Raw genomic sequence first — 12,740 nt, forward strand, 5'->3', positions numbered from 1 at the left:
TATGGTTTTGATGACTGTAGCTTTGTAGTGTAGTCTGAAGTCAGGGAGCCTGATTCCTCCAGCTCCATTTTTCTTTCTCAAGATGGCTGTGCATATTCCAGGTCTTTTGTGTTTCCAATCAAACTTGAAAATATTTTCTAGTTCTATGAAAAATATCCTTGGTAATTTATTTGATATGGATTGCATTGAATATGTAGATTTCCTTGGGTAGAATAATCATTTTGACAGTATTGATTCTTCCAATCAAAGAGCATGGTATGTCTTTCCATCTGTTTGTGTAGTCTTTGATTTCTTTCATCAGCATCTTACAGGTTTCAGAGTACAGGTCTTTTGTCTTTTTAGATAGGTTTATTTCTAGGTATTTGATTTTTTTTTTTTGATATGATGGTAAATGGGTTTGTTTCCCTAATTTCTCTTTCTGACCTTTCATTGTTAGTATATAGAAATGCGTCAATTTCTGTGTATTAATTTTGTATCCTGCAACTTTACCAAATTCATTGATAAGGTCTAACAGTTTTCTGGTGGCATCTTTAGGATTTTCTAGGTATAGCATCATGTCATCTACAAACAGAGATAGTTTTCCTTTTTCCTTTCCAATTTGGATTCCTTTTATTTCTTTTTCTTCTCTTATTGCCATGGCTAGGACTTCCAAAACTATGTTGAAGAGTAGTGGTGAGATCAGACATCCTTGTCTTGTTCCTGATCTTAGCAAGAATGCTTTCAGCTTTTTGCTGTTGAGATGATATTAGCTGTGGGTTTGTTATATATGGCCTTTATTATGTTTATGTAGATTCCCTCTGTGCCCACTTTTTGTAGGGTTTTTATCAGAAATGAGTGTTGGATTTTTGTCAAAAGCTTTTTCTGCATCTATTGAGAGGATCACATGGTTTTTATTTTTCAGTTTGTTTATGTTGTATATCACACTGATTGATTTGCAGATATTGAAGAATCCTTGTATCCCTGGGATAAATCTCACTTCATCTTGTTGTACAATCCGTTTAATGTATTGTTGGATTCAGTTTGCTAGTACTTTGTTGATGATTTTTGCATCTATGTTAATCAGTGATATTGGCATGTAATTTTTTTTTGTGGTATCTTTGTCTGGTTTTGGTATCAAAACCATTTTAATGGTGGCCTCATAGAATGAGTTTGGGAGTGTTCCTTCCTCTGCAATATTTCGGAAGAGTTTTAGAAGGATAGGTGTTAGCTCTTCTCCAAATGTTTGATAGAATTCACCTGTGAAGCCATCTGGTCTTGGACTTTTGTTAGAAGTTTTTAAATCACAGTTTCAATTTCAGTACATGTGATTGGTCAATTCATATTTTCTATTTCATCTTGGTTTACTCTTAGAAGACTGTACTTTTCTAAGAATTTGTCCATTTCTTCTAAGTTGTCCATTTTATTGGCATCTAGTTAGCCTTCTCCTTTTAAGGTTGTTAGCAGTTGCCTTGTACTAGTCTCTTACAATCCTTTGTATTTCTGTGATGTCCATTGTAACTTCTTTTTTTTCATTGCTAATTTTATTTTATGAGTCCTCTTTCTTTCTTGGTAAGTCTGGATAAGGGTTTATCAATTTTATTGACCTTTTCAAAGAATCAATTTTTAGTTTCATTGGTCTTTTCTATTTTTTTGTTTCTATTTCATTTATTTCTGCTCTGATCTTTGATTTCTTTCCTTGTGCTAACTTTAGTTTTTGTCTCTTCTCTCTCTAGTTGCTTTAGGTGTTAAGTCACGTTGTTTATTTGATCTTTTTCTTGTTTCCTGAAGGTAGGCTTGTATTGCTATAAACTTCCTTTTTAGAACTGCTTTTGCTGCATCACATAGGTTTTGGATTGTTGGGTCTCTTCTGTCATTTGCTTTTAGGTATTTTTTTAACTTCCTCTTTGATTTCTTCAGTGGTCCATTGATTGTTTAGTAGCGTGTTGTTTAGTCTACACATGTGGGTGTTTTTTGGAATTTTTTTCTTTTTGATTTCCAGTCATATAGCATTGTGGTCAGACAAGGTGCTTGATATGAATGATTTCAGTTTTCTTAAATTTACTGAGGCTTGATTTGTGGTCTAGGATGTGACTATCCTAGAGAATGTTCCGTATGCACTTGAAAAGAATGTGTTTTTTGCTGCTTTTGGATGGAATATTCTATAAATATCTATTATGTCCACCTACTCTAATGCATCATTTAAGGCCTGTGTTCTTTGTTTTCTGTCTGGATGATCTGTCCATTGCTGTAAGTGGTTTGTTAACATCCCTCACTACTACTGTGTTATTGTCAATTCCTCCTTTTAAGGTTATTAGCAGATGCCTTATATATTGAGGTGATCCCATGTTGGGTGCATATATATTTACAACTGTCATATCTTCTTGATGGATCATTTGTCTCTTATAATATTATTTTAAGGTCTGTTTTGTCTGAGTATTGCTACTCCAGCTTTCTTTGATTCCCATTTACATAGAATATTTTCTTCCATCTTCTTACTTTCAATTTGTATGTGTCCCTAGAACTGAAGTGGATCTCTTGAAGGCAGCATACATATGGGTTTGTTCTTTTTTTTTTTTTTTTTGTATCCATTCAATCAGTCTATGTCTTTTGGTTGAGGCATTTAGTCTATTTACATTTAAGGTAATTATTGATATGTATGTTCTTTTTGCCATTTTGTTAATAGTTTTTGATTTGTTTTTGTTGTTTTTTTTTCTTCCCTTCTTCTCTTGGTCTGTTCTCTTGTGGTTTGATGACTATCTTTAGTGTTGTGTTTGGATTGCTTCTGCTTATTTGTGTGTGTATCTCTTGTAGATTCTTGGTTTGCAGATACCATGGCATTTTAATATAGGAGTTTATATATATAAGATTGTTTTAAATTGTTGGTCTCTTAATTGCAAGTATATCTCCGGTGTCCTGCATTTATACCCCCCTCTTTGCAGGATTTCAGATTTTGGTAGCGTATTTGTGCATGGAAGATTTCCCACCTTTATATGCATGCCTTTACTTATGAGCCATGTTACTTGAAATATTTTTGTTTTTAGTGGTGGCCTTTTCTTCTCCACCTAGAGAAGTTCCTTTAGTATTTGCTGTGAAGTTGGTTTAGCAGTAGAATTCTTTTTTTTTTTTTTTCTCTTTTTGCCATTTCTTGGGCTGCTCCCTCGGCATATGGAGATTCCCAGGCTAGGGGTCGAATCAGAGCTATGGCCACCGGCCTACGCCAGAGCCACAGCAACACTGGATCTGAGCCACGTCTGCAACCTACACTACAGCTCACAGCAATGCCGGATCCTTAACCCACTAAGCAAGGCCAGGGATCAAACCCGAAACCTCATGGTTCTTAGTTGGATTCATTAAACATTGTGCCACGATGGGAACTCCTAGAATTCTTTTAGCTCTTGCTTGTCTATAAAGCTTTTGATGTCTCCTTCAAATCTGAATGAGAGCCTTGCTGGGTAGAGTAATCTTGAAGGTTTTTTCCTGTCATCACTTTAAGTATATTGTGCCACTCCTTCTAGCCTGCAGAGTTTCTGCTGAAAAATTTGCCAGTAACCTTATCAGGGTTTTCCTGTATGTTATTTTTGTCTTTTCCTTAGCTCCTTTCAGTGTTTTCGCTTTGTCTTTAATTTTGGTCAGTTTGATTAATACATGTCTTGGGTGTTCCTCCTTGGGTTTATTTTATTTTATTTTATTTTATTATTTTATTTTGCTTTATAGGGCTGCACCCATAGCATATGGTGGTTCCCAGGCTAGGGGCCAAATCGGAGCTATAGCTGCAAGCCTACGCCACAGTCACAGCAATGCAGGATTCAAGCCACATCTGTGACCTACACCACAGCTTACAGCAATGTCAGATCCTTAACCCACTGAGCAAGGCCAGCGATTGAACCCCCAACTTCATGGTTCCTAGTTAGATTCATTTCTGCTGCGCCATGACGGGAACTCCTCTCCTTGGCTTTATTTTATATGGCTCTCATTGTGCTTCCTGGATTTGAGTGAGTGATTCCTCTCCCTTTTTAGGGAAGTTTTTGGCTGTCATCTCTTCCAATATTTTCTCTGGCTCTTTCTCACTTCTCCATATGACACCCCATATGATACAGATTTTGGTTCATTTAACATTGTCCTGGAGTTCTCTTAGACTGTCTTCATTTCTTTTCAATCTTTTTTTATCTTGTCTGTCCCATATCAGTGATTCCCCCCAGTCTGTCTTCCACCTCACTTATTTGTTGTTCTGCATCCTGTATTCGGCTGTTGGTTGCTTCTAGTGATTTTTATTTCAGTTCCTGTATTTTGCATCTCTGCTTGCTAAATCCTTAAATCTTCTATTTCTTTGCTCAGTGTTTCTTGCAATTTGTCAATCTTTGCCTCCAGTTTATTTCCAAGATTTTGAATCATCTTTACTATCATCAGTCTAAAGTCTTTTTCATGGAGGTTGATAATCTCCAGATCACTTAGCTGTTTTTCTGGGGATTTTGTTGTTGTTGTTGTTCCCTTATTTGAGTCATAATTCTCTGCCTTTTCATCTTGTATAGATTTTTGGTGTGGTCTCCTTTTTGCAGACAATAGCATTGTAGCCTCTTTTGCTTCTGATGTCTGCACCCCTTGTGGCTGAAGTTTGTATGGGGGCTTGCTGCAGGCTTCCTGGTGGGAGAAGCTGGTGCCTGCCCACTGGTAGGTGATGCTGATTCTTATCTATCTGGTGGGTGGGGTCTTGTCTCAGGGTAAGATTAGAGGTGGTTGTGTGCCTAGGAGGTCTTTAGGCAGCCTCTTTTCTGATTGATGGGGCTCTGTTCCCACCTGTATTATTGTTTGGCTTGGGGCTTCTTAGCCCTGATGGGTGGGGCCATATTTTTCCAAAATGGTCACCTGTAGGAGTTCATGCTGATGATTATTCCTGAGACCTTTGCCTCCAGTGTCCTTCCACAACTAGCTGCAGTCACCCCCTATTTTCCTAGGACATCCTCGAAAAACTGCAGGAGGGTTTGGCCCAGATTCCTATGGATTATCTGCTTTGCCCTGGGACCAGTGCATATGAAAGCCTGTGTTCACCTTTCAAGAATGGGGTCTCCATTTCCCACTGTCCTGTGGAGTTCCTGTGCACGAGCCCCATAGGCCTTCAATGCCAAATGCTCCAGGGGCTCCTTCTCCCACTGCCAGATCCCCAGGCGTGGGAACCTCATAGGTGACTCACCTACCTCCTGTAGGTGAGTCTCTGTGATAGATGTAAAGCTTGGTTGTTTTTTTGAGCCTTTTCTTGTTTTCTGAAGTAGGCTCCTATTGCTATAAACTTCCCTCTTAGAACTGCTTTTGATGCAACCCATAGGTTTTTAGATTGTTGTGTCTTTGTTGTTTAGTCTGTACATGTTAGTGATTTTTGCAGTTTTTTTCTTGTTGATTTCCAGTTATATTGCATTGTTGTGGGAAACGATGCTTGATATGATTTCAGTTTTCTTCAGTTTACTGAGGCTTGATTTGTGGCTCAGAACGTGATCTAGCCTAGAGAATGTTCCATGTGCACTTGAGAAGAATGTGTTTTGTGCTGCTTTTGGATGGAATGTTCTATAAATGTCGTTTACATCCATCTGGTCTAATGCATCATTTAGAGCCTATGTTTCCTTGTTTATTTTCTGCCTGGATAATCTTCATCACTGTATGTGGGATGCTGACATCCCTCACTACTACTGTGTTATTGTCAATTTCTCCTTTTAAGGTTGTTAGCAGTTGCCTTATATATTGAGGTGATCTTATGTTAGGTGCATATGTATTTACAATTGTTATATCTTCTTGGATTGATTCTTTGATCATTCTGTAATGTCCTACTTTGTCTCTATACCTTCTTTTGAGGTTTATTTTGTCTGATATGAGTATTGCAACTCCAACTTTATCTTGATTCCATATTTGCATGCAATATTTTCTTCCATCCTTATGCTTTCAATTTATATGTGTCCCTAGAACTGAAGTGGGTCTAAGACAGTATATATATATGGGTCTTGTTTTTGTATCCATTCAGCCAGTCTACAGACATGAATTTTGAGGGGACACTATTGAATCCACATTAGTCTATCCTCTCTAGCCCCCTAAAATTGGTGTCTCTTTCATATGTGAAATATATTCACCTTACTCCACCATATTCAAGTCTTCACCCATTCCAAGATAAATTATAAATTCAAAATCTCATTTAAATGTCACCAACTGGAATTCATTCTTTTTTTTTTTTTGCTATTTCTTGGGCCGCTTCTGCGGCATATGGAGGTTCCCAGGCTAGGGGTCGAATCGGAGCTGTAGCCACCGGCCTATGCCAGAGCCACAGCAATGCGGGATCCGAGCCACGTCTGCAACCTACACCACAGCTCACGGCAACGCCGGATCGTTAACCCACTGAGCAAGGGCAGGGACCGAACCCGCAACCTCATGGTTCCTAGTCAGATTCGTTAACCACTGCGCCACGACGGGAACTCCGGAATTCATTCTATAGTGGAGTGGGTTAAGGACTCAAGGTTGTCTCTGCAGTGGCTTAGGTCACTGCTTAAGCATGGGTTCAATCCTCCAGCCAGGCACAGTGAATTACAGATCTGGTGTTTCTGCGGCTGTGGTGTAGGTTGCATCTGTGGCTAAGATTCTATCCCTGATCCAGAATGCCATGGGTATGGCTGAAAAAATTTTTAAATAAATAAATGATTATCACCAACTCAGAAGAGCCCAAATGTTATCATCTAAATCTGGTATGAGTGAGACTCTGGGTATTATCTTATTATTCAAAGAAATGGGCTGTAATGTGGGGTTTTGAAGTCATTTTGTTATGCAGCATCAATGTCTGTAAAGGTAATTTACTAATATTGATTATAGATTATTACCACCATTATAAAAGACAGCATCTATGTAGCTAAAATCTATCAGAGTCTATTAAATAAATGTTTGTCGAATACCTGCCATATACCAGGCACTCTTTTGGGTACTAGAAATATATCAAATTGACAAAAATCCCAACCTAATATTTATATCTTAGAACTAAATATGTTCCACATTGGTAAGAAATAATTATTTCCAGAGTATTCTTTACCTAATATGTAAGTGAATTTCTTTTTTGATAATTTCTATTTGGGTAGAGAACATAGATGGATAAGCCTCAGAAATTCAGTTTGTTGGTAACAAGGTTGGTAAGAGGGGTGACTAGCAATCTTGCCTCTATGACCTACACAGCTATTGTATTTCAGCTTGGTTCAGCATAAACATTTTAGTAACCATCACCATTTGCCTGACGCTTTGGCATGTCATCTGAGGTCATGTGTATCTGCCTGCATCCTAAGTGACCTCTACATCCCCTTAATCTCCGCCTCAGCCATATGGAAATACTTGTTATTTGCTGAACGTACATCTTCATGACACTTCTGGTTTTATTAATGCTCTTCTTTCTGTCCATAATTACCCTTCTTTGCCTTATTAGAAACCTACTTAGTCTTTAAGACATAGCACTGATGCTTCTTCCTTTGTGAAGTCTTCATAGTTGCTCTCTCCCATGGCCAGAGTTAACTGTACCTTATTCTGTACTCCTACATAATTTTGTCTCTGTGTGGCTCAGCATTCTTATTTGGTCTTCTTTATATTATTGTATACCAATTAGTTTCTTCAACTAAATTGTAAACTGTTTAAGAGAGTTAATGTTTTATTTTTGTGCTCTTCACTTAGACAAATAATGAATGAACATGAATTTGAAATGGTTTTAAACTTTAGAATATAATATGCAAAATTATTAATGAGTTCTTGATAATTTGTGGAAAATTATTGCTTTGATTAAATGTTTTAATTATAAAAGCGTGGGAATATAAGAACTCTTTATTATTTATGAATGAACCATTTACTACTGAATGAAAAATTAAATAGGAAAACCAAAATATTATTTTAACCATATAAGTGATTCATGATTTTTTTATATTTCTGACACAAAGTCTTTTCTTCAGTATATACTTCCTTGAATACTATGTAACTCACCCATTAATAGTGAGAAAGTGATTGAGAAAAATAATGTAGTGATAGGCCCATTTTAACATTGTAATTGTGCAAAAAGTAATCAAAAGAAGGAAGTCATACTTTTTGTATTTTGACATGTGAAAGTAAAAAAATGTTTTAGTCTTTGTGATTACTGTACATATTTACCTGTTTTGATAATGGATGCCTTTTTGTTAACACATTACTGACTTGCACAAGAGTTTTTAATATGTTGAAAGGTTGTTCTTGGCATGGTCGTTTAAAGATGGAAAACTTGGGAAGTATAATAAATTGTGTACTGATGTGAAATACTAGAGCTTTTATTTTATAATAGTATTGTACTGCTTTTACATTTTATTCTGATTTAGTATTTTTGTTTAAATAATTGGTAAAACATAATAAAACTTGTTACAATTTATTGTCTCCCTTGATTGGCAAATAAGCCATTCTAACTACTAATTTTTTGTTGTTATCTGTTGCAGGCTTAGTCCTCCTGTCCTTCCACTGTGCTCCTTAATGGAAATACATTTGTCCACTGACAAATTTTTCAGAATGGAACCATCTGAAATTACCAATGGTTGTTTTCTTTCTGTTCTAACAAGGGAGGTAAGGAAAAAAAATCCTAATCCATGTGGTACTTAGGAATTAAGAAACAACAAAGCCTCATAAGAGGAACCTAGGAACTTTATGAACGTTTCATAATGGTATGCTTATTTCATTAATAGCTAAAGGGCAGGAAAAAGAATTATTACTGTGTGGCCAAAGTCCCTATTTTTATCTTTTTTTAAAAGTTTTAATTATTTATTTAGAATGACAGAATATTTTATGTAACATTTTATATTTTTTGTTCTTTATGTGTACACTCAAATTTTTCTTTTTTTTTTTAAAGTTTTGTTGAGGTATAGTTGATGTACAAGGTTGTGATAATTTCTGCTGTACAACAAAGTGATTAAGTTATATATGTACACACAACCATTCTCTTTTGGATTCTTTTGCCACATAGATTATCACGGAATATTGGATAGAGTTCTCTGTGTAATACAACAGGTCCCTGTTGGCCAATCATTCCCTACACCTGAGTGTATATATGCAAATACCAGCCCCCCAGTCTATCCCTCCCTTCCCTGAAACCGGTCCCCCTTGGTAACCATAAGTTTTTCAAATTGGTTAGTTTGTTTCTGTTCTGCAAAAAAGTTCATTTGTATCATTTTTAAAGATTCCACATATAAGTGATATCATATGACATTTGTCTTTCACTAACTTAACTTATAATGATAATTTCTAGGTCCATCCATGTTGATGCAAATGCCATTATTTCATTATTTCTAATGGCTGAGTAATATTCTATTGTATACATGTACCACATCTTCATCCACTGGACATTTAGGTTGCTTCTATGTCTTGGCTATTATAAATAGTGCTGCAGTCAACATTGGAGTACATGCATCTTTTTAAAAAAATTCTTTTTATTATAGTTGATTTACAGTGTTCTGTCAATTTCTGCTGTATAGTAAAGTGACCCAGTTATACATATATATATATATACATTATTTTTCTCACATTTATCCTCCATCACGTTCCATTGCAAGTGATTAGATATAGTTCCCTGTGCTACACAGCAGGATCCTATTGCTTATCCTCTCCAAACGCAATAGTTTGCATCTATTAACCCCAAACTCCCAGTCTGTCCCTCTCCCTACCCATCTCCCTTGGCAACCTCAAGTCAGTTCTCCATGTCCATGAGTTTAATTTTTTTTCTTTTTGAGAATTTACCATTTTAATCATTTAAATGTACAGTTCAGGAGTTCCCATCATGGCTCAGTGGTTAACGAATCTGACTAGGAACCATGAGGTTGAGAGTTCGATCCCTGGCCTCGCTCAGTGGGTTAAGGGACTGGTGTTGCTGTGAGCTGTGGCGTAGGTCACAGATGTGGCTCAGATCCCGCATTTACTGTGGCTCTGGCTTAGGCCGGTGGCTACAGCTCCGATTCGATCCCTAGCCTGGGAACCTCACTATGCCGCGAGTGCGCCCTAGAAAAAGACAATAAATAAATAAATAAATAAATGTACAGTTCAGTGGCATTAAGTAACTCACATTGTTGTGCAACTGTCACTATCATCCTCCTCCAGAACCTTTTCATCTTCCCAAATTGAAACTCAATATTCATTAAATAATAATTTCCTACTCCCCTACTCCCAAGACTTTTTAGGCAACCACGATTCTTCTCTTTTTGACTCAGTTCCTCTTTGATATAATAAAAGAAAGGGTCCACTACTGACTAGTATTGATTCTACATATGCAGGCCTTCTTGTATATGCGTGATTGGGTTTAATGTAATAAAGGTGAGAGAAAATGGGGTTGTGGAAAGAAAAGAGGTAGAGACAAATGAATAAGGGTTTTTATGCCGGGCCTCCTAGTCACAGGCCTCAGCATCCCTGCCATGGATCTGCCCGATTCTTTCACATGAAGAAATTGATCTTGTGAGCCATTTCCACGTCATAGATTCGCCGGCAGATTTCATAGCTTTCCCTCTGTCGTCGACGGCAAGGCTTCTCATAGTACCACCGCCACTTTATGTCCTCAATCAGCCCATCCATGGTGAGGATTCTGTTTAGGGTCCTGTATGCACCTTCCATGTTCCCTTCCTGTACCATCACAGTCCTGGCAATGAACTTCAGATGCTTTGCCATGACCTTGGATTTAAGTCGTCAGTCTGCAGGACCTCACTTTCCCCAAACCCGGGACACAGCCCTCACTCCTCAGCACCCCACCAACACGAAGCCTGCCTCAAGTGGAAGTGACTGTTTATTTTCTGTAGATAGGTATATTTGTGCCATATATTAGATTCCAGATATAAGTAATATCTTATGGTATTTGTCTTTTTTTCCCAACTTCACTTAGTATGAGAGTTTCTAGTTCTATCCATGTAGCTGCAAATGGCATTTTGTTTTTTATGGCTGAGTAGTATTCCATTGTGTATATGCACCACATCTTCTTAATCCATCCATCGATGGACAATTAGGTTGTTCCATGTCTTAACTATTGTGAATAGCACTGCAATGAACATAGGGGTGCCTGTATCTTTTTCAATGAAAATTTTGTCTGGATATATACCCAGGAGTAGAATTGCTGGAGCATATGGTAATTCTATGTTTAGTTTTCTGGAATACCTCCATGTTGTTTTCTATAGTGGTTATACCAATTTACAGTCCCACCAACAGTGTAGGAGGGTTCTCTTTTCTCCACACCCTCTCAAGCCTTTGTTATTTGTAGACTTACTAATCATGGCCATTCTGACTGGTGTGAGGTGGTATAGCAGTGTAATTTTGATTTGCATGTCTCTGATAATTAGTAATGTTGAGCACTTTTTCATGTGTCTGTTGGCCATTTGTCTGTATGTCTTCTTTGGAGAAATGTCTGTTTAGGTCTTCTGCCCATTTTTCAACTGGGTTGTTTGTTTTTTTGCTATTGAGTGGTATGAGCTGTTTGCATATTTTGGAGATTAAGCCCTTGTTGGTTGCATCATTTGAAACTATTTTCTTCCATTTTGTAGGCTATTTTGTTTTTCTTCTTTTCTTTTTTTGCTTTTTAGGGCTGCACTTGTGGCATATGGAAGTTCCCAGGCTAGGGGTCTAATCAGGGCTGTAGCTACTTGCTTGTGCCACAGCCACAGCAATGCAGGGTCTGAACCACATCTTCAACCTATACCACAGCTCATGGCAACACCAGATCCTTAACCCACTGAGCAAGGCCAGTGATCAAACCTGCATGCTCATGGATGCTAGTCAGATTCATTAACTGCTGAGCCATGATGGGAACTCCTGTTTTTATTTTTTTTAATAGTTTCCTTTATTATGCAGAAGCTCATAAGTTTGATTAGGTCCCATTGGTTTATTTTTGTTTTATTTCTATTGCTTTGGGAGACTGACCTAAAAAACATTTGTACAGTTGATGTCAGAGAATGCTTTGCCTATGTTCTCTTCTAGGCATTTTATGGCATCTTGTCTTATGTTTAAGTCTTTTAGCCATTCTGAGTTTGTTTTTGTGCATGGTGTGACAGTGTGTTCTAGTTTCATTGATTTACAGGCAGCTCTCCAGTTTTGCCAGCACCACTTGTTGAAGAGACTATCTTTTTACCATTTTATATTCTTGCCTCCTTTGTCAAAGATTAATTGACCATAGCTGTCTGGGTTCTCTATTCTGTTCCATTGGTCTGTATGTCTGTTTTTGTACCAGTACCACACTGTCTTGATTACTGCAGCTTTGTAATATTGTCTGAAGTCTGGGAGAGTTATGCCTGCTGCTTGGTTTTTGTTCCTTAGGATTGCTGTGGCAATTCTGAGTCTTTTATGGTTCCATGTAAATTTTTGGATTATTTGTTCTAGTTCTGTGAAAAATATCATGAGTAATTTGATAGGGATTGCATTGAATCTGAGATTGCTTTGGGTAATATGGCCATTTTAGCAATATTAATTCTTCCAATCAAGGAGCATGCACTATCTTTCCATTTCTTTGAATCCTCTTTAATTTCCTTGATTAGTGTTTTATATTCTCAGCATATAATTCTTTCACTTCCTTGGTCAGGTTTTATTCCTAGGTATTTAATTTTTGGGGGTGTGATTCCTAGGTATTGTATTTATATATATTTTTTGTAATATTTCATTATTAGTATACAGAAATACAACTGACTTCTGAATGTTAATCTTGTATCCTGCTCCTTTGCTGAATTCATTGATCAGTTGGAATAGTTTTTGTATAGAGTCCTTAAGGTTTTCTA

At 37.2% G+C, this 12,740-nt stretch overlaps 2 protein-coding genes across 2 annotated transcripts in view; one reads left to right on the plus strand and one right to left on the minus strand.

The window, feature by feature from the left end:
* Positions 1-12,740, plus strand: part of NSUN7 (NOP2/Sun RNA methyltransferase family member 7) — a 94,754-nt gene that overhangs the window by 67,353 nt on the left and 14,661 nt on the right. The window contains 1 exon segment of the mRNA XM_047799308.1: positions 8,445-8,568. Coding sequence (XP_047655264.1) covers positions 8,445-8,568 — 124 coding nt within the window.
* LOC125138059 (28S ribosomal protein S21, mitochondrial-like) lies at positions 10,077-10,765 on the minus strand. The gene has a single exon (XM_047799307.1). The coding sequence runs from the start codon at positions 10,651-10,653 to the stop codon at positions 10,423-10,425; it is 231 nt and encodes a 76-aa protein (XP_047655263.1). The 5' UTR covers positions 10,654-10,765; the 3' UTR covers positions 10,077-10,422.

This window comes from Phacochoerus africanus, chromosome 10 (assembly GCF_016906955.1).
Source record: "Phacochoerus africanus isolate WHEZ1 chromosome 10, ROS_Pafr_v1, whole genome shotgun sequence".
In the NCBI taxonomy this organism is placed as follows: Eukaryota; Metazoa; Chordata; class Mammalia; order Artiodactyla; family Suidae; genus Phacochoerus; species Phacochoerus africanus.